General features: G+C 36.5%; 1 protein-coding gene across 12 annotated transcripts in view; it reads right to left on the reverse strand.

Annotated features, from left to right (window-relative positions):
* HMBOX1 (homeobox containing 1) overlaps positions 1–23,544 on the reverse strand; it is a 210,758-nt gene that overhangs the window by 76,055 nt on the left and 111,159 nt on the right. For all 12 annotated transcript variants that reach the window (XM_065908112.1, XM_065908106.1, XM_065908103.1 and 9 more), the window contains exon 5: positions 9,988–10,098. In XM_065908112.1, the coding sequence (XP_065764184.1) occupies positions 9,988–10,098 (111 nt within the window). The remainder of the gene's footprint in view (positions 1–9,987; positions 10,099–23,544) is intronic.

The raw sequence follows: 23,544 nt of genomic DNA on the forward strand, positions 1-23,544 counted from the left end.
ACTGTGGTCTCTGTGTTGTTGTCCTGGCTCTCAGATCACTTGCTCAGGGAGAAACTCATGGCCATGTAGTAAGAATACTCAGGAAGCCAATGTGGATGTCCATGTGGAGGACCTGGCCTCTCCAGCCAACAGGCTGTAAGGAACTGGAGCCTGCAGGGCTCACAGGAGTGACCTCAGAAGTAGACTGTGCCAACAGCTCGACTACAGCCTCACAAACAACTCCTGATTTCCCAATCCACAGAAATTGTGAGATAATCCATGCTTGATGTTTTCAGCTGCTAAACTGTGGGGGTAATTTGTTACACAATAAGATAGAACTAATAGAAGACACAACCATCTCCAGTTATTTCCCCAATTTTCTCCAACACATTGGGTATTGTGTTACTAATCATTCATATTTATAAATTTGGCAGGCAAAAAAAATTCTAATAAAAAGATTTCACTATTAGTAAGAATGAGCATCTATTCATATTTTCTGAGAATTATGTAATGTATCTTCTCTTGGGAACGTATATCTTTTGTCCTTCTTTCCAGTTACTCCTCTCGCTGGCGTACACACGCCACATCGGCTGCCAGTCACACAGACGGTGACTGTTTTTCCAGTTTGTCTTCCGACTTCCTGTTTATGCTGTGGTCTGTGATCTTCATTTTTGTATAGTCAGGTCTGTTCATCTGTTCCTTTATGGTCTCGCATCTTGAATTACTCAGAATATTTTTTTAGTTTTCACTTTTGTTTGCATTCTTAATATATACATGATTTCCTGTTATGTGTGATGTAAATATTTGACTTCTTCCTCAAATGGGCAAATATGTCACCTACAGAAAATATTATAGACTGATAGCTTAAAAGGTGTGGCACAGTCTGGCCTTTTGCCACAGTTTAAATAAAAGTTTTACTGGCACACATCTACACTTCTTCATTTACATATTGCCTCTTTTTTTGGTACTCTAATGGCAGAGCTGAGTAAGTGTGACAGAGACCACACAGCTTGCAAAGCCTAAAATATTTACTATCTGCCCTTTACAGGGAGAGTTTGCTGATCCCTGATTTAAAAAATTCCTGGCCCACATACTATGAAACTCTAAATTGAAACCTTTCTTTAGATAGCTCAAGAAAGAGGGCTCTGTACTGCCAAAATAACTTGGCAATTAGGTCTGGGCCCAAAATCAAAATTAACAAAGTTTAGGTGTAAAAAGGGAATTATGGGGCTAGAGAGTTTCAGAATTCTTGTTTTGGTATTCTTCTGAATGCAAGCAGGATTTACAGTATAATGAGGACTCTGGAGTCTAAGTTAGAATATACAAACTTTATTCTACAGCCACGATTCTACAGTCCATGATTGATTAAGACAGAAGTAGAAATGATCTGGGTGAGGCAGCAGGGCCCCATCCAAGGTCTACTCTGGTAAAAGGATATAGAACTTCAGGGCTTCAGTGGATGGAGGACAATAAATAGGTCAGTGAGTTGCAACTAGCAGGTCGTTATCTGTAACTATGGCATGCTTTCTTCAGTTCAGTTCAGTCACTCAGTTGTGTCCGACTCTTTGCAACCCCATGAATCACAGCACGCCAGGCCTCCCTGTCTATCACCAACTCCCGGAGTTTACTCCAACTCATGCCCATAGAGTCGGTGATGCCATCCAGCCATCTTATCCTCTGTCGTCCCCTTCTCCTCCTGCCCCCAATCACTCCCAGCATCACGGTCTTTTCCAATGAGTCAACTCTTCGCATGAGGTGGCTAAAGTACGGGAGTTTCAGCTTCAGCATCAGTCCTTCCGAGGAACACCCAGGATTGATTTCCTTTAGGGATGGACTGCTTGGATCTCCTTGCAGTCCAAGGGACTCTCAAGAGTCATCTCCAACACCACAGTTCAAAAGCATCAATTTTTTGGTGCTCAGCTTTCTTCACAGTCCAACTCTGACATCCATACATGACCACTGGAAAAACCATAGCCTTGACCAGACGGATCTTTGCTGGCAAAGTAATGTCTCTGCTTTTTTAATATCCACGGAGTAAGCGTCTTTTAATTTCATGGCTGCAGTCACCATCTGCAGTGATTTTGGAGCCCCCAAAAATAAAGTCTGACACTGTTTCCACTGTCTCCCCATCTATTTCCCATGAGGTGATGGAACCAGATGCCATGATCTTAGTTTTCTGAATGTTGAGCTTTAAGCCAACTTTCTCACTCTCCTCTTTCACTTTCATCAAGAGGCTTTTTAGTTCCTCTTCACTTTCTGCCATAGGGTGGTGTCATCTGCATATCTGAGGTTATTGATATTTCTCCCAGCAATCTTGATGCCAGCTTGTGCTTCTTCCAGCCCAACCAGGCTTCAGCAATACGTGAACCATGAACTTCCAGATGCTCAAGCTGGTTTTAGAAAAGGCAGAGGAACCAGAGATCAAATTGCCAATATCCGCTGGATCAGTGAAAAAGCAAGAGAGATCCAGAAAAACATTTCTGCTTTATTGACTACGCCAAAGCTTTCGACTGTGTGGATCACAGTAAACTGTGGAAAATTCTGAAAGAGATGGGAGTACCAGACAATCCTGACCTGCCTCTTGAGAAATCTGTATGCAGGTCAGGAAGCAACAGTTAGAACCAGACATGGAACAACAGACTGGCTCCAAATAGGAAAAGGAGTACGTCAAGGCTGTCTATTGTCACCCTGCTTATTTAACTTACATGCAAAGTACATCATGAGAAACGCTGGGCTGGAAGAAGCACAAGCTGGAATCAAGATTTCTGGAGAAATATCAATAACCTCAGATACGCAGATGGCATGCTTTCTTAGAGTGAGCACAAAGGAAACAAAGAATCTTAACCAAATCATGAGACGGAAGGAATAAGCCAAGTGACAATAATGGTTCTTTCCCGATATTAAGGTTGATTGGTAATGTAACTATACTTCTTCATAATATTCTGTATTGTCCAGGTTTTCTCGAAAAAGTAAACTTAGATGAAATAAAATTGGTCAGGAAGGAAAAGGAAGGGGGAGAGAGGGAATGAGGAAGAGAGTGAAGTAAGCAGTGGCCTGGTTACATTAAAAGAATTCAAGGATATTTATGCACAGAACGTAGAAACTGAATGATTTCAAACTTATAAACATACTTAATTTGAAACATAATATTATTACATTACTCTTGAGGGTTTCTTCTTGCTTCTTTTCCTTTGTCAGTGTAGTAGTATTTTAAACAGCACAAGAAGCATGCAGGAAATATTACAATAAACACAAATATGATCTAGAAACCTGTTCCTTTTGCTTTGGTTGAAATGGATGGAGAGCAATGAATAACCCAAGAAAGGACTCAAAATTATTGACTTTGAGAGAAAAATACAAGGATAGTAGGATGCAGGAACAATGTATAAGAAGTAAAACACAGGCATTCTGTGTTGGCTAAGGAACCCACTATTTTTTCCTTATAGGAGTGTGTTACCTGTGCTCTCTTCAGAAACTTTCTCCACATTATATCTGGGCCCCCATTAAGACAAAATTTTGTTAAGAAAATGCATATACCATCCCTGATACAAAGACTCTGACACTTTTTGTTTGTTTTTTTAAACGCTTACCTTTAGAGGGGAAGAAGGGTACTTTTTCATCGTGTGATTTTCCTTAACTTTGCATTTTCCCTCAAAACATATGCAAAATTTGCAAGACAAATTCTGCAGATTTACCTAGCAAATTTAAACGAGAGAGAGAGAGAGAGAGAGAGAGAGAGAGAGAGAGAGAGAGAGAGGGAGAGAGAGAGAGAACTCTTTCTAAATTGCTGATAGATTTTTAACATTTTGGTAACTGTTGTCTTTGCATATGTAATTATTTTCTTGCTTCTCATGATCACTTTTGGGTGAGCCTTTGCCAATCAGCTAATAAAACAATGACTACAAGCACGTTATCACTACTCCATTCACAGATATTAGCTTCTCTATAAGTAATTTTTCATCTTTCCCACTGTCACACACATGATCTCCCTGAGGCTCTGACACTCTGCAACAGTGAAGGGAGGAGGCATTACCTCTGATTTCCAAATTTACTTCATGTGCTTGCTGCAGAAACCTCTTGGCAAACTTTATTTAATTGTTTAATTTAGAAATATGCAGAATCACAGCCATGAGCCAAGAAGAACTCATCAAACCCTGTCTGCTGCACTAATGTTTAAATTAGACAAGCAAAAGGACTGCTGAGCTTAATTTAATTAAATAAAGGGGCTTCTGATGTCAACCATGCTAAATTTCATACTCACTGCTTTAAAAATAAGCATTTTCTTGTAAGTGATTTCGTAAGAAACAAGATAAAATGTATTTGATCAGTTTCCATCAGCCTATTTTATTCATATGTCTTGGCAGGCGTTGGGTTGTGATGGGAAATTCTGATGATTAGTCTGTTTATCAGAGAACTACACTATATCTGTATGATTATCAGTAAAAAATAAATATCTACTCTATTATTTTTCTTGCTGAGCCCACTAAAAGAGACTTAAAAAAAAAAAAAAAAAAAAAAAAAAGGAACTATTCAAATGGATCCAGAGTGAAGAGGCTGAAAAGAGAGAACTTCAATAAGGTATACAGAGAGAAATGCTCTGAGCTCAGGAATAAAGGCACAGAATGTACAATTTTTTTTTTTTTTGGTTGTTTTTCTAAATGCCTAAATTTAGAGGGGAAAAAGGGGGCACTTTTTCACTGTGATTTTCCTTAAGTTTTCATTTTTTCTCAGAATATATGCAAAGGGTTAATACCATTTACATTTCTTCTGATAAGCTATCTGTCTTGGACAGAGAAACAATATGAAATAAAAGATCAAGAAAAATCACTGACATTGTACTTTTTAACTGGCTCTCAAAACAGGTCTGAACTATGTGAACCTAGGTTCTTCAGTTTTTTATATCTTGAAAGCTATATACAGGTAGATAATTTCCTTTTTTTGCCTCTCTCCCTTCCTCTTCTCTTCTCAATGTGTTTTTGGAATATATAACCCAAGTACATGGTACAAAATTTAGAAAGACACAAAAACGTTACATAACTAACCTCCCTGCCACTCCTGGCCTCCTCTTCTCTCAGTTCCCCTCCACAGAGTCTTTCTTATCAGTTCCTAATATACCTTCCCAGAGATGTTCCATATTTACGTAACTACATACTTATGTGTGTGTATCCCCCTATATAAAGAGAAATATACTATATCATTAGCCTACTTTACTCACTTACAAATTTGATATTACCACATATAAATTCAATTCTTGTAAAGAAACCTTTAAAAGATAGCTACATAGCCTCCACAGTATTCCATTGTAGGAACATATCATCATTTATTTAACCACTTCTCGACTGAGATACATTTAGTTGTATTCTAATCACCTCTGCAATGACTTGTAAAGAAGATTCTGATGTATTATAGGCAACTACTGACTAAACAGTGGATAAGCTATTCTTTTTTTTTTTTTTTCACTTGGTCACACGTTGCTTTATTTTTTTTTTTTTTTACATTTTTTTTTTTTTATTAGTTGGAGGCTAATTGCTTCACAACATTTCAGTGGGTTTTGTCATACATTGACACGAATCAGCCATAGAGTTACACGTATTCCACATCCCGATCCCCCCTCCCACCTCCCTCTCCACCCGACTCCTCTGGGTCCTCCCAGTGCACCAGGCCTGAGCACTTGTCTCATGCATCTCACCTGGGCTAGTGATCTGTTTCACCATAGATAATATACATGCTGTTCTTTCGAAACATCCCACCCTCACCTTCTCCCACAGAGTTCAAAAGTCTGTTCTGTACTTCTGTGTCTCTTTTTCTGTTTTGCATATAGGGTTATCGTTACCATTTTTCTAAATTCCATATATATGTGTTAGTATGCTGTAATGTTCTTTATCTGGATAAGCTATTCTTAAATGCTAATGTAATTTTGGCTAATAGTTCCAAAGTGTCCATGAAACAAGAATAGAATTCTTTAGCTAAAACCAAAGGTTATTTTAAGGTCAATAAAAGTGAATTTATCTAGAAAAAATTCTGTACCATATTAGTTCTTTTAATCAAGGTGAAAGTACAAAGAAAACCTTTTAAAAAATTAAATTTCAACTGATAATATCCAATTACTGTTAATGCAATGAAAATGACCAACTGATAATCACTAACTTACCGTTCTCCCTTCAGCTAACTTTAAATTACATCCTACAGAAAAGACTAGAAAGTTAGAAAGAACTCAGAACTAGAATGGATCTGTGTGCGTTAGTCGCTCAGTTGTGTCCAACTCTTTGCAACCCCATGGACTATAGCTCGCCAGGCTCCTCTGTCCATGGGATTTTCCAGGCAAGAATACTGGAGTGTGTTACCATTTCCTTCTCCAGCAGATCTTTCCAACCAAGCAATCAAACTCAGGTCTCCTGCATTGAAGGCAGATCCTTTACTCTCTGAGCCACCGGGGAAGTCACCAGAATGGATATGATTCTCAAATTAAAAATAGGAAGCCTTTAAAAAGGGGACAGTGGGTAATGTAACTTCACTGAACAGAAAATGCATATAATTAGAGGAACTTATTCTTAAAGGGAGACTCTCTATCCTTAAAATAACACCTGCTAATCAACATTTGGATGAGTGCTGCTAGCCCTTTCCCATTTTTCCTGTTGAAACTGAATTTCAATAGTAGAATTCCACAACTGACAGTGCTATCCTGATCAGCTACAACAATGCTGACATGATAATCTGCTTTCCTGTTTCTAGGGAATTCCTTTTCCTGGTATCCAAGTCCCTGTCTGAGACTAAAGTCCAGCCCTGAAAGCCAGTGTGGGAATTTACCTTTATCAGCCATGATTAGATTATATGTCAAACACTGATCTAAGTGCCAAACCTAAGAGACAAAAATCCCTTCTCTTATGGAGGCTGATTTCCTGACAGAGCTGACTAGTGTTTGTCCTCCAAATTCTTCACTGCTCTGATATATACATTCTGGAACATGAATAATCCCTCTGATATTCCCCCTGGTAGCCAATTGCTGGCATATGACCAGGTTTATGAAACCCCTGGACACAGTTCCTTACTTACCTTGCCTAACCCTTGCTATCACAGTGTAAGCTGCTGTATTCAACAGATCAAGGGCCATGCTGTTGTTCCTCTCCATCTGATTTGCTATGCTGTGGATCATGGAAGCAGTCAGCTCTTTGGGAAGACTGTTCAGAGCTCAGATTGAAGTATGGCCTCAACATGAATCTTTAGATTGCCCTGTCCTATATGGTAGCCACTAGCCACACCTGACTACTGAGCACGTGAAGTATGGCAGGTGCTTCAAGTGTAAAATACACACTGGATTTCAAAGCAAAATAAAGAGAGAGAGAGAGAGAGAGAGAGAAAAGAAAGAAAGAAAAAGGAAGTGCATAAGGTGGGAGAGAGATCTCAGTAACTTTTTAAAGTGTTGATTAAATGTTGAAGTGACAACACAAATATAAATATATTATCAAAATTAATTCTAGCAATTTCTTCTAAAATGTGGCTATTGACAATTTAAAATTATATACATCATTTACATTATATTTTTTCTAAACTGTGCTGTTTTAGAATTGTAACTAATGGCAGCAACAACAAAGTCATTATTTTGAGAGGATTGCCTGCATATCTAGATGTCGCTAGAAAAATATCTAAAGATGAGAATTCCTCTTTATAGAAAAACTGCCAGCTAATAAATAGTGGAGGAGTGCTAGATTACATCATCACCATTTTACAACCCTCTATGAGAATAACTGATTCAGGTGAGCATCATCAATGGATGCTAAGACCACTGGCAAAATGGTTGTTACAAAAAAGGCTATTTATCCAGTGTCAAAATAATTCCCGAGAGATTATTCACAACCTGCAAAAACAGGATCCAGTGGCCACCACTTTATTTATTTATTTTTTTGTGGCCACCACTTTAACAAATAATCAAACTCAGCAAATGAGTAGTGCTACAAACTGACTTTTACACGCCTCTTGACATGTGATAACATGAGGTAAAATTATCTACAAAGCATTTGCCCTAATATTTTATTGTGAAAATTTTCAAAAATATAGCAATGATGAAAGAATTTTATAGTGAATATCTGTACCTATACCCCCTAATATTTTACTATACCTAGTTTATCACATATTCATTTTATCCTCATGTGTTTCAAAGTTAATTAAGGCCATCAGTAAATGTCCTCCTTTAAACGATCTTTGAATTACTCTTGCCAAACATATTTAAGCTGAATCTAACCAAGCTTCCAATTCTAACTTTCAGTTTAGGTGAAATACACAGGCTACAGAAAAACAAGTTAGTTCACACTAAGAGGAAAAAGGAAAGCCCAGAATGTAGGACGCTTTGTAAGATTAGATGGTTTAAAAAATTTATGCGATGAAAGAAAAATTTTAAGTGACTAGATTTAAGAGTCTAAAGAGACATAACAAATTCCAGTTTGTCAAGCTAAAAAACATTTAATTTTAAAAAAAGCTAATAAATCAAGGGTATGGGATTAACAGACACAAGCTACTACACATAAAATATATAAGCAACAAGGATTTACTGTACAGCACAGGGAACTACAGTCGGTACCTTATAATAACCTTTAATGGAAAATAATCTGAAACATATATATAATTGAATCACTTTGCTGTACACTTGAAACTTAACACAATATTATAAATCAACTACACACCAATTAAAAATTAATTCAAAAAGAAGCTACAAAAAACATTCCTTCAACAACTAAAGAAATGTGAATATGGACTGGATATTAGCTGATATTAAGGAATTATAATTAATTTTCTTAAATGTGATAGTAGGGGCTGTAGTTTAGTTATCACTGTCCTTTTTTTTAAGCAGACAAATGCTAAAGAGAGAAAGAATGTGTTTGTATATAACCATACATTTAAAATTATTTTATTTATTTTATAGGTATAACACAAACAGCAAATTGTGAACAATCACTGTATCTAAGAGGAGGGTAAACAGGTGTTAAGTGTGCTAGTTTTTCAACTTTTTTGTACATCTGTAACATTTCAGTATAGAAAATGGGGGGCTGGTTAGTTTAAAAAATTCATTGGGGAGAGTATGCTGTTCTCTTTTGTCTGCTCAAGGCTTTCAAATAAAAAGTGATCTTTGAAAAACAAGCCTTACCACAGACACACACACACAAACAAGTCTCCATAACACTATTTCCACCTCGGAGCCAATGCTATTATTAGCTAAGAGTCTTCAATACACAATATTTGGATTGATAGTTTAGTATGTAAGCAAAGGTTTTAATGCTATAGTGTTACAGAAGAAGCTCAGTCACAAGGTTAAACTTGAGACCGACCTCACTGCAACCAGTCTTTGTAATGTGTAGACTGAAACAGTCTGTCAAAAACTTCAGATTTTACTTTATGTATCACCTGTTAAAAGTATCCTGCAATAGATCTTGCATATCCTGGTAACTTCTGGCACAAAGGTCTCTGTGATCTTTTCCCTTAAGATTTCATTCTATTCGAAGCCCCGAAGTCAAAGGGGCAGCTCACTCTAATGTCCAAAGACACATTCATTACCCACAATTAGAAATAGAAACAGAAAATTATTAGCAGAAACCACTGGATATGGTATACTGTGAACAAAATAAAAATATTAAACAAGATTTACAAACACACACAAAACTAGGTATGAAATACTGTATGTACCTTTAGTTGAGGGGGGAAAATAAAACTGACCACTGACAATCATGACCATTCTTTCCAATTATGGTTAGAAATGTCATACAACCTGGAAACAGAGAGGCACCTTGGAGGAAGCAGTGAAGATGACTAGATAATGCTGAACACTAAACTAAAAACTGGTATAATAAACAGGGATTAGGTTTTACAGTTAAAGAGAGTTCTCTGACATAAAGGAGCAACAGCAGCGTATGAAACTACCTTGGGGAAGACAAATCAGCACACAGATTCAATAAAGTAATTAATTAATTATACTTGTCCTGTTTCAAAGGCAATTAAAAAAAGGAAAAATTTTTTTACCAGGGTTTGTCTTTTCAAGTTGATACCATCGGTAAAATGCTCTTTTCTTCTGTTCACTCAGGTCTGATCCCTGCTGCAATAACCAGTGAGAGATCCGGCTCTGGCTGATACCTATGGAGAAAGAGAAACAGCTGCTGTGGGTGCTGCAATGACAGGGAAGTTAATGAGGGGTCTGCTGGTACTAGCTTACTGGGTACTTTACTCTCTCACTCTACAAGGAAGCTGCAACTTGAGCAAAGCTTTTAATACTGGGCTTCTTTGTAAAAGCTGACTGCAAGGATAGATTCAGAAATGATCTATTAGAGGTCAAAGCATTTTATTTACCAAGACTTCAAAATGCTTTCTAAATTCATCTCTAAACCAGGTCCCAAATATGAGATAAAGTCAGAAGTTGATTCAATTTGTGCTCCTTCAACCACCGTCACCACCTCCATCCCAATCTTGATTTATGACATTATAACTTTTATCAGGTATTTAGAAGGAAAAAAATCAAGACAACACATTATTGATACTGATAAAAAGATTTAGGGGCTGAGAAAGGAGAGGTCATTGAAAATACTCTCTTCAATAAGGTTTCTGGATTGTGTTAACTCATTTAGGCTAGCTCGCTTGTTGATTTATTTTCAGGCTTGTTAGTACAGATAACTAACAACTGGAAGATTTACAGCTATGTACAATGGCACCTCTTAAAAAAATTCCAAGAGGTAAAGATGCTCCTTTAACAGACTTATCCAAACATTGCACAGAATATAAAGCAGTAGTTTTCAGCTATCACTAAGAAGTTCTTGACAGTAATTAATAATAAATGTGAAACACCTCCACTTGAGAGTAAAAAGCATGTCTAAAACTTACTAGGAAGAGAATAACATGCCCCTTCTGGTCATTATAGCTATTCCAAAAATGAATAATTCAACATACAACTGACAAAAGCAAAGAATGGGAAATATAAAACTGTCTTACATGCCCATAAGGCACTTTCCAAAAGACCATTCAGCAACCATAGAGGGTTAACAGTATCTAAACTCTCACAAGGAATTACTTATGGTAACTGGATAGTACTGAATACCACCTGTGAAAACACCTGTTTAAAGTTATACTGCACAATAGGAAGAGTGGTTATCATGAAGTAATCACACGCCCAACATGAGAAGAAGCAGGAGGTCTAGTGATCACATTGAACTCATTAGAAAGAAGTTCCTAGAGTAGAGTTCTGTACTTGTAAAACTCCACATTAAAAGAAAATTTGAGTCAATGGGGGAGGGGAGTTTTGTTAAGGTTGGGCTGAAGCATAGTTCTCTGATAGGAAACACCTTTCATTTTCAAAGGATGAAATTCAGTTTTCCAAAAACAAAGTGATTACGTTCTCAGATCATTCTCACAGCAGTTTTCCAATGGGTTGAAGATCTATGTCATGCAGGTGCTGGCAGCTATCACTGTATGCTTGTTCTAGGAGAATGAAATTATTCAGTATAATTAAACTGGCTGTGTTTATCAGTGCTTTCACTGAAAGTCTGGTTTCAGGCATTACACTATTTTTTTTACGTGACTTTTTAACAAGAGTGACGAAAACAACCATTTTCCACCATGAAATTAAAACTGATTTTCATGTCAACAAAATGAAACTATTTTACAAGGATTCTTACACTGGCGTCATACTACTCAAAAACAGAGGGAATCTGAGGAAAATCTGTTAAGAAAAAAACAAAGACTATATTGGTTCTGGTACCTACAGTATTACATCTTCCTCAATCAGTCAGATCACACACAGTACAAACCACAGCTGACTAGACATCAGAGCTGCTCAAGCTCTGGCTCTGCTGTAGCAAGGGGGCAGGGCAAGACCCCAGCAAATGGACAGTGAATTATGGCATATTCATGTAATAAAATCCTGGGCAGAATGTTAAACTAATGCTCTAAAACAGCCAGAGACAAACAACAGAAAACCAAAACCAACCAAACAAAAAGCCATCACCTCCAAGCGTTGGCAGGGAATGGAGTACAGAACACTTTCATATAGCTGATGGAAGGGTAACATATCAGGGCCCCTTTGGGTAAGAACTGAGTTTATCTACTAAATTGCTAGATATACTAGATCTACTAAAAAGATCTATTAGATTTACTAAATTTACTAGAATCTACTAAAGCTGAACATATATGATCCAGCAGTTCATTCCCACAGAAATGTGTACATACCCAAAAGAATGTGTTCAAAAACACATACAGGAAGGCTTTTATGGGCATTTTCTATCATAGTCCCTAGTTTAAAAAAAACTCAAATACCCAAACACAGGAAAATGCAGAAGCTGTGGTATTTCTGTATTCTACCATACACTACTACAGACTGTTACCTGTTGCTGTTGTTTAGTCACCCAGTCATGTCCAACTCTTTGTGACCCCGTGGACTGTAGCCTGCTAGGCTTCTCTGTCCATGGGATTTCCCAGGCAAGAGCACTGGAGTGGGTTTCGTTTCCTTCACCAGAGGATCTTCCTGACCCAGGAACTGAACCCACATCTCCTGCACTGGCAGGTGGATTCTTTACCACTGAGCCACCACAGACTACTACACCAAGCAGAAAAAGGGTAAGCTACTGTCATATGCAATCACATGGATAAACCTCACAGAAATAATGTTGGCCAAATATAGTCAGGCATACACATAAAGAGCCATGCAATACTGTATGATTCAATTTACGTAAAGTTTAAAAACAGACCCAGTTTATCTATACGTATGATGATCAGAATGGTGCTTAACTGTGATTAGCAGGGAAGTTAATGACTGAAGGTAGGATGAGAAAGACCACCATAGTCACCAGCACTGTTCTTGAACTTAATCTGGATGGTGGCTGCATGTGTGTCTTCACTTTGTAAAAGTCGTTAAACAGGGTACTTTTCTCTTTACATTGTATTTCAATAAAAAAATTTTTTTCCCCAAAAAAGTTTTAAAAATTCTATGTAGCGCTAAAAAAAAAAATGAAGTATGTATCAATATGGAAAGATGTCCATGATAAATGGAAAAGTACATAGTTTAATGAATACATTTACTTTTATATAATCTATGTTGTTTTATACAGTAACAAAAGCTCATATACAGCCAAAGATACACTATATGAATATACAGTGGTGGACTCTCCCTCCATTGTGCATCTCTAAACTGTTTTCTTACTCTGTATACAAATATTTATTAATTTTATTTTTATCCTTTCCCTTTAAACACAACATACTTTATTGGTTGCTTTATAAACACTGATATTAAGTTAAACAAAATATAAGTGCAAAAAGAAGTTAATTTCACCCTTCCCTGGCCAATTCCACTCTGGGGTAAGCAATGTTAACTGTTAATATATGTTGTTTTGCAATTCTATGTGTAATAATTAATTTAATAAAACAGAGAGAGAAGTTAATAAAGAATAGCCTCCTGTCCAGTCTTTTGTGAGAGGAAGAAATAAACAAGGAACTTCTTGTAAACTTAATCTCAGTTTTTATAAGAAAACAAAGTAATAAATCAGGTAGCTTTTTCCAGAAAAGGCACTGTAAAACTAGAGCATCTACAATAATACATTTTACAATGATATTTTTTAGTTAGCAACTTCTGGGGCTGTTCCATATCTTTTGAGCTCCAACTGAGCTAGGTGTCAAAAGGCCCTGCAGCTTCTCTTTACTGGGAGAAAATTCTCCTAATTCCCTTTACCACTGTTTCCACTGCTGAAAACAATGTCATTTTCTGAAAGTTTTACCTCCTCAAAATCTCTTTTTTACCTTTCACAGGGCAGACAAAAAAAGAAATTTACATATAACCTTCATATTCTGCGAGTCTAAAACTAACCCCTGATTAATTTCTTTCCAATAAGTAAGTGATCACATTGTGTTCAAAGGATGAAAAAGCCTCCCTGCCCATCTCATTCATATTCCTTTCTGAGCTTCAGCTCTCTCAGGCTCCTTTCAGTTCCTCAAATACCATGTTCCCTTCCACTAGAGGGCTCTCCACCACAACCCATTCTTGTCCAACTCCCCAGTACTACAAATTTCAGTGTTTCTTCTTCCTCCAACTTCCTGTGGCATGTGACACTCACATCATCTTCACACTTGGAATGCTGGATAAAAACCCCAACACAACTTTTTAGCCAACTTCAGGGATTGCTGTGTTATCTCCTTTCATGTTAGTGCCCCAAGAGTCCATGTTTAAGCATCTTTTCTCACTCTACACTCTTCCTTTGGTCATCTCAACTACCAACAATCACGGTTTAAAGCATCTAAATACCAGTGGCTTCTAGCTGCTGCTGCTGCTAAGTCACTTCCATCGTCACTGGAGCACCAGACTATTCCTTTCAAACCATCTGCTAGATGGCATCATGAGACTTTCCCACAGGCCTTCAACACAGTCAACTTGATTCATTAGCCTCCTCCTTTAAACCTGCTTTTCTTCCTGTGCCCTCCATCTCAATCTTATCTTACATTCTACTCATTCTCTGAACTCTCACATGCTTACTAAATACAACTCTTTCTCTTCCAAAAACTCTTTGTTTTTCCAGCCCTCATTCCTGCAGTTTGGAATCTCAGCCTCCTTTGCCTAGATAATGGAAATAGCTTTGATGAAAAGGACAAGTCATCTAAGATACATAAAATGAAAAATCCTCAGGTTCAGATCCTTTTTAATTAGAAAAAGTGGAATGTGCTTTATGCAGTTTTCTACTTGAGAGCTACAGTCATTTCTGCAACTCACCTTCTATACTGTGAGAGATATGTCTCAAAGTTTTTAAGTTAGAACACATGCATCCATTCCCCAAACTCAGAGAAAAAAGTCCTTCCTCTATCTTTAACCCTTCTCTCATTCCTTAAAGGTATCCTTGTTTATTTGGTGTGAATCTTTCCAATTTCCTTCCTATGCATTTAACACACAAGCATGTACACATATGGGCTCCCCTGGCGGCGCAGACAGCAAAGAATCTGCCTGTCATGCAGGAGTCATGGGTTTGATCCCTGGGTTTGGAAGATCCTCTGGAGAAGGGCATTACCTACTCCAGTAATCTTGCCTAGAGAATCCCAAGGACAGAGGAGCCTGGCGGGCAGTTCATGGGTTGCAAAGAATCATACATGACTGAGTGACTATCGCTTTTACATATACACATCTAGGTTTATTCTTTTTTAAACACACATTTGGAGTTATTCCATAAGTAGTAAGTAACAATGTTTCTCACATCTTAAAATTTTCTCATGTAGCACACTATGAATCTTCGTCATTCTAAGCTACATGGTATTTTACAGCAGAAATACACCATAATCCACTTAAACACTGACCTATTTTTAGACATTTCAACTGTTGCAAACATTTTATGATTATAAATGATGCAATGAACACTCTATGCCTATCTTTGTGTATGTAAATAAATATTTTAGGGCCAATTTACAGGAATGGAATTTGATTTGTAGTATATGAGTAGCATTTAACTTTGTGACAGATACTACCAAATTGTCCCCTGAAGAAGACTGTACCCAATTTTATATTCTAACCAACATGGATGAGCATTTTTCCCTACATCCTCACCATTACTGAAAACTATAAAATTTATTTTTGAAGTCTGATTTGTAAATATTAACACATGCTCATTACAAAAAGAATTCTAAGCAATTCAAAGGAGAGTCAAAAACCTAGGAGGATAGCTAATAAAAGAAATTTATCCAAATTTTTACCACTTAGAAACAACTACACTCATTACAAGATCACTCCAAGCATATGTGGACACCAAATAGGCAGAAATAATTACTAAAATGAGATACTACTATATACTGAATTTTAAAATGTAAAAACATCAAATTAGTTTGATTTGATTCTAATACAAGAAAAAAAATTCAAATACACTAGAGAGAAGTGTTAGTTGCTCAGTCATGTCCGACTCTTTGCAACTCCATGAACTGTAGTTCGCCAGGCTCCTCCGTCCATGGGAATTCTCCAGGCAAGAATACTGGAGTGTGTTGCCATTTCCTTCTCCAGGGGAACTTCCTGACCCAGGGATCAAACCTAGGTCTTCTGCATTACAGGCAGATTCTTTACTGTCTGAGCCACGGGAGGGAAGCCTGAGATAAAGATCTACTCAAATTTAGCAAATGCTTCCCTAAGGGAAATGGGGTTCCTGGTTCCTAAGAGTGCAATAAAACAAACAAACAAACAAGGATCATACAAAAACATTAGGAGGCTGGAAGCACTGTTTTCTAACTCGTGGGCAGTATCTAGTGGCTCCTGGCTAAAAAAGCTAAGGAAATTAGCTGACTGTGATAGCTAGGCTCCAAGATAACTCCTCATGATTCTCTCAGTGTTCCTACCTTTATGTAATCCCCCCCAACACTGCTTCAGGGCTGGTCTGTGCAACCAACAGAATATGGTGACTTATAAGGCTAAGTCATGAAAGGTTACTGTTAAGCTCTCTCAATAATTGGTTCTGAGAAAAGCTAGCTGCCACACTTTCTGCCCTAGAAGAAATCCATGTGGCAAAGAACTGAAGTTTCACTAACAGCTATGCAGGTGAGCCCTCTTAGAAGTCATTCCCTAGCATTAGCTAAGCTGCTGATTAACGTAGTCTCCTGAAACACCCTGAATCAGAATGACCTAAGCTGCTTCTGGAATCTTGATCTGTAAAGCCTGAGCTTAAAAATTTAGGTCCTTTCAAGTTGCTAAGGTCAGTGTAATCTTTTCAGTAGCAATAGATAACTAATAGACATACATTATAATACACTTTTCTCATTTCCCTCTCCAGACTGTACATCCATCTCCTATATTTGGGAGATACTTGACTATTTATTTCTGTATAGTCAACATTCTGTCCTGGACTCATAACTGCCATAGCTGTTTACTCACAGTTGAATATTTAAATGAATTCAGGGTTTATCATACAGTTTCCCAGTGTTCCCATTCCTAAGCTCTGTACTTTTGCTTTTGTTGTTCACCTGCTAAGTCACGTCTGACTCTTAGTGACCCCATGGACTATAGCACCCCAGACTTCCTTGTCCTCCACTATCTCCCAGAGTTTGCTCAAACTCATGTCCATTGAGTCAATGATGTTACTCAACCATCGCATCCTCTGTTGTCCCCTTTTTAACTGAGGCATATTTTATATACAGTGAAGAGTTCAGTGAGTTCTACATATGTATACACACAAGTGACCATCACTCAAATCAAGGTATAGATTATTTTCATGCTCTCTAAAAGACTCCCTTTGTTCACTTTCCAGTTAATGCTTAAATTTTATATTTTAAACTTTAGGTTAGTAAGATTTCATCACCAGTTTTACCAGTATAGATTTATTGTTGCTGCATTCCCCAGTCCTTGCATGCTTGTATGTTTGGCTTTCATGTTTATACTTTAAGGAAAACACTACAAGGGAATCTTAGGGGGCAGTGTTACACTTTCCTTTAAAATGTTAAATGCCTGTAATGTCAGTGGGTAGCAGAGTAAGGCCTTCTGGATAGCTTAGTACCCCCAAAATGCATGACAGCAAAAGCTGCTCTATCATAAAAGTACTGACTGAAGTTGTCAAAATCAACTTTTTCAGAAATCTGGAAATTAACCAAAGGTGTACAAGTATTCAAAAGAAAAGCTAAATTTTAGTAAGGCCAGCTATGTGAGATTTTAATTTGACCTACACTCATTCCCATATCAGCATCGCAATCACAGTGAATAGCAAGAGTGCTCTACTAGCCACTGGAGAGGGAAAAACATGTTTGGAGTTCCCCAAAACACCACTCGAAGAAAACTGTCATTATTTCACCTGTTTGGCAACTTCTGGGAAACTCCCATTTGCAAAGTTTATTCTTATTTGACCTTATCCAGACCTCACTCAGTGTGAATAGCCTTTTCCCTGGGAGGGGAGAAGGAAGGGAAGTGGTTTGTAGTAAACAATCAGTGGTAATCATTTAACATTGCAGGTGCCTGAAGTGATGATGCTAACAGTTGGGGCAAACAAAGAACTGAACAAAATATTTAAAAAGCTGAGGAATTCTTAAGATGTCTATGAGGGTCTTTGAAAAACTCTGACATATTTCTAGGAATCTACAAGGCCAGGTACATGTACAAGGCTATACACATGTTTAGGTCTATGTGCATGACCAGGGCAATATGCATCACAGGAAAGAACTATGAAGCTCTTATCTCTGGCTGACTTTGAGATATCGTACAAACAGAAAGTAAAGGGTAAGGTAGAATTATAAATCGTCTGCCTGAGCATTAAAGGAATGTTTCAATATATATACAGAGTCCCTCAGCAAAGTTGGAAAATTTATTGCTTGTAAGCATTTAAAGAAATCTCTATCCAATAATTAGCTGATTACTAAGCTAACAAGAGACTTCAGAAACCACATACCACAAAGAATACTGAATTCACAGGATTAGATCAGGAAAGTCCCTAAATAAAGAGCAACAAAAACAAACAATTATAAATCAAGGGGTAGGGAGGAATCTGATTTCAAGAGTTTCCACATTAAACTGCCAGTTTAAAAAAAAAAAGAAAGGCTTATGAACCATGCAAGGAAACAATAAAGTATGACATACACAGTAGAAGAAGCAGTCACTAAGAAATGTCTTTGAGGAAACCCAGATGTTAGACTTACTAGACAAAGATTTCAATCAGGTAATTTAAAAAACTAAAAAACAAAAAACAACTGCAGAACTAAATGAAAGTATGAGAAAAATGCACCACTGAACAGAGTATCAATAAAGAGGCAGGGATTACAAGAAAGAATCAAACAAATTCTGGAGTTGAAAAGTACAATAAATCAAATGAAAAAAATTACTAAAGAAACTCAACATCAGATGTTAACTGGCAAAAGAAATTTTCAGAAAACATGAAGACAGGTTGATTGAGATGAACTCTTATGAGAAAGAGAAATAAAAAATGAGGAAAATACAGTAGGGTATCAAAAACCTAGGGGACACCACCATGTATACCAACATATACATAATGGGATTCCCAGGATGAGGACAGAGAAAAGTTAAAGAAAAAAAAGAAACAAAGAATATTTGAAATGGTCATAAAATTCAAAAACTTAATGAAAAACAACCTACACATTCAAGAAGCTCAACAATGTGCAAGTAGGTAGCATTTCAGGAGGGCTTCAAACAGCTCTGGACCTTTATGCTTGGTGCAGAAAGAATTCAGCAAGAGGCAAAGTGATAAATAAGTGACTTATTGGAGTAGGATGTTTTTGAGGCTTATAATCAGGTGGGCGAGAGGGTGCTGCACTCTGGGAACTTAGTGGGCCACAGTTTTATAATCAAAGAAAAAGTGGGGAGGGGGAAAAGACAATTTTCTTCCTCATTCTTAAGTAGATGTCACACTTACATCATCAATTCCTTCTCCAGATTGGGGAGGGGCATTTTTTTTCTCCCTACGTGGTCAAGCCAGGACTGTCATGGCACTATAGAACAATTATTTCAGGTGTCAGTACAATGAAAGTCTTTCACTTTGAAAGGTCACCTTTTCATAAATTATTGTTTTCATGTGTGCAGAGAGCATGTCCTAGGGATCATTAACTTACTGAGCTCACTGGGCAGGATGTGGATCTCATGCCACCATTGTTTTACTGTTTAGGGGCACGTCTCATGCTTCTGTTGCGTGGTTTTATTGCTCAGCAAGCCTGTCTGGTTTTGTGGTTAAGCAAACCTGCTTTCTTGAGTGATCATTAACTTACTGGGGTCTCCTATATTTTTTTCTACTTACAATCCCTTAGTGAGTTTAACTATTTAATCATCTACTTTGATCCTTTGCTCTACCTCTATCAGATCCAGTCTAGGTACATTATAAATTGCTGAAAACCACAGTCAAAGAAAATTTGAAAGCAGCAAGAAAGAAGGGACTTATTATGTACAAGGAATGCTCAGTAAGTTCCTCACTGCAGATGGTAACTATACTTATTGTAATAACTAATTTGCAATGCATATAAATACTGATCTATTATGCTGCAAATCAGAAATTAATATATTGGATTTCCCAGGTGGCACCAGTGGTGAAGAACCCGCCTGCCAATGCAGGAGACACAGAGATGTGGGTTTGATCCCTGTGTAGGAAGGATCCCTTGGAGTAGAAAATAGCAACCCACTCCAGTATTCTTGTCTGAAAAATTCCATGGTCAGAGAAACCTGGCCATGGGGTTGTAAGAAGTTGGACATGAGTAAGCACACAAGCAAGAGAGGTAGAGATGTTAATTATATTTCAACAAAAATAAAAATAAAAAGATCAACGGCTGATTTCTCATCAGAAACCATGAAGAATGATCTATTCAAAGTGCTGAAGGAAAAAAAAAAAGACCAATTAATAAGTACTCTATATCAAGCAAAACTATCCCTCCAAAGCAAAGGAAACATTGAGACACTGCCCAATGAACAAAACCAGAGAATCCTGTATGGCCAGAAGACCTGTCATACAAGAAATATTAAAGAGTGTTCTTTGAACAGAAACAAAAAGATACTAAACAGTAATTCAAATATAGTATTGCATAGGAACTTGGAATGTAAGGTTCATGAATCATGGTAAGCTGGACGTGGTCAAGCAGGAGATGGCAAGAGCAAACATCGACATCTTAGGAATCACAGAATTCAAATACACATGAAGAAATAAAGAGTGCCAGCAAAAGTAACTACGCAGGTAAATATAAAAGACAGTATAAATGTATTTTTTCTAACTTATTTTTTCCCAAGTTGAATTAAAAGAAAAGTGGATAATGCAATAATTGTAAATTTAAGTTGATGGGCACAAAATGTATAAGCATATAAACTGAATGGCAATCCTGGCACAAAGCTGAGGGGCGGATAGGGAATGAATCTCTAAAGGAGTCAAGTTTTCATATACTATTGAAATTAAGTTGGTATTAATCTGAACTAGATTATTTTAAACTAAAATGTTTATGGTAATTTCCAGGGCAATCAATGATAACAAATTAAAAAAAAAAACAGCAGAAGAAAGGACAAGAGATTTAAACTGTACACTAGAAATATGTATGAAACAGAGGGAGGAAATTGAGCAACAGGGGAATAAAACAGATGCAAGACATACAGAACAAATGACAAAATGGCAGATATAAATCCTACTTGCATATCTACATTAAATTTAAATGGATTATGCACTCTTACACAAGACAGAGATGGGAAGAATGGGCTAAAAATTGATCACACTGTATACAGTTTATAAGAGATACATTTTTTTTCCATATGCTAATCTTTTTTATTTTCAACATAGTATTTCTTTATATTCTCAGAATTGGTTTAGAAGTTCAAGCTTCATTCAGTTTTTTAAATCACTATGATAATAAGCTTTATAGACTTTTAGCAGTAATACTAGATGCCAGAAAATATGGAAGAGATATATTTTTTATTCCAAGATAAAAATAGATCGGAAGTCAAAGAATGCAAAGAGATGCACCACATAAAGAGTAACCAAATAAAAACTGGAGTAGCTATACTAATGTTACACAAAACAGACTTAAAGACACAATTTGTAACAAGATAAAATAAGAACATTTCATAATGACATAACATGAGGAAGACATAAGGAAAAAATATAAAATGTGTGAGGCAAAAACTGACAGAACTGAAGGGAGAAATAGACAATTCAACAATAATTGGAAACTTCAGTATAACATTTTCAATAACAGAACAACTACACAGAAGATGACAAGAAACAGAACACTTGAACAACAATATAAACCTTTTAGACCTAACACACATCTATAGAACATTGCACTCAATAACAGCAGAATACACATTCTTCTCAAGTTAAGTGTATGTGAAATATTTTCCAGAATAGAACATTTCTGGACACAAGACAAGTGTCAACAATTTTTAAATCAAACAAAGTATGTTCTCATGTTCTCCAAACACAACAGAATGAAATTAGAAATCAATAATAGAAAAAAATTTGGGAAATTCATAAATATGTGCAAATTAAACAACACAATCCTAACCAATGAGTCAAAGAATAAGAAATCACAAGAGAATTAGAAAATACTTTGAGATGCTTAAACACACATACACACCATACCAAAATGTATAAGATGAAGCTAAGGAAGTGCTTAGAGAGAAATTTATTGCTATAAATGCCTGTACTAAAGATGAAAAAAGATCTGAATAATCTAAGCTTTTACCTTAAAAAAATTAGAAAAAAGAAAAGCAAACTAAATCCAAGACAAGCAGAAGTGAGAAAATAATGCAGAGGAGAAACAAATGAAATAGAAAATAAAAACAGGTAGTAGAGAAGATAAATGTAATAAAAAAATTGGTTCTTTCAACAGGTCAACAAAATTGAGAAATTTTTAGGTAGATTTACAAAGCAAAATGAGAAAGACTCAAATGACTAAAATCAGCAATGAAAGGACATTATTATTGACATTATAGAAATAAAAAGAAAAATAAAGGAATTCTGAGAACAACTGTAAGCCAACAAATTATATACTTAGATAAAATAGATAAATTGCTAGAACCTGATTCATGAAAGAGAAAATCTGAATAAGATGTGTAGCAAGTAAACAAATCAGTAGCCAAAAATCTTCCCACAAAGGATGATCAAATGGTTTCACTTTTAAATTCTACCAAGTGTTTGAAAAATAATTCACACACAAACTAGCACCAACCCATTACAAAATTTCAAAAAACAGAAGAGGAGGAAACACTTCCCAACTCATTCCATGAGGTCAGTATTACTCTGATACCAAAACCAAATGAAGACTACAAATCAATGTCCCCAATGAATATGGATATACAAATCCTCAACAAAAGACCAGTAAGCTGAATCCAACAACATATAAAAATGATTATACACCATGACCAAGTAGGATTTACCTCAGGAAAGCAAAGTTCATTCAACATATGAAAATCAACCAATGCAGTATACCATATTAACAAATGATAAAACCTATGAAATTATTTTAATAGACACAAAAAAAGCATTTCAAAAAATCCAACATCTTTTCATGATATAGAACACTCAATAAGCTGTGTTTGGGAGTAAACTTCTTACCTTAACAGAGCACATCCATGAAACACCCATAGTTGATACCATACTTAGTGGCTGAAGACAGAGAGCTTCACCACTAAGGTCAGGAACAACATGAGGATGTTCACTCTTACTACCTCTCTTCAGCATAATAGAGGAGGTGCTAGCCAGGGCAATAGGGCAAGATAAAGAAATGAAAGGCATCCACATGGAAAAGGGAAAAGTAAAGCCTCCTCTACTTGCTGATGACATGATCTTACACATGAATACATGCAAACAAAAACTATTAGAACTGAAGAACATATATACCAAGGCTGCAGGATACAAGATCAACATACAAAAATTAAACGCTATTTCTAGCCACTAGCAATGAACAATCCAAAAATGAAATTCAGAAAGCAATTCCACTAACAATAGCTTCAAAAACAATAAAATATTTAGGAAGAAATCTTAACAAAAGTAATGCAAGACTTATAAAATGAAAATTACAAAATATTGTTGAAAGAAACTGAAAAATACCTGAAGAGGAACATCTCATTTTCATAGCTTGGAAGACTAAATACTGTTAAAATGACAATAGTTT

This window comes from Muntiacus reevesi, chromosome 17, assembly GCF_963930625.1.
Source record: "Muntiacus reevesi chromosome 17, mMunRee1.1, whole genome shotgun sequence".
Lineage (NCBI taxonomy): Eukaryota > Metazoa > Chordata > Mammalia > Artiodactyla > Cervidae > Muntiacus > Muntiacus reevesi.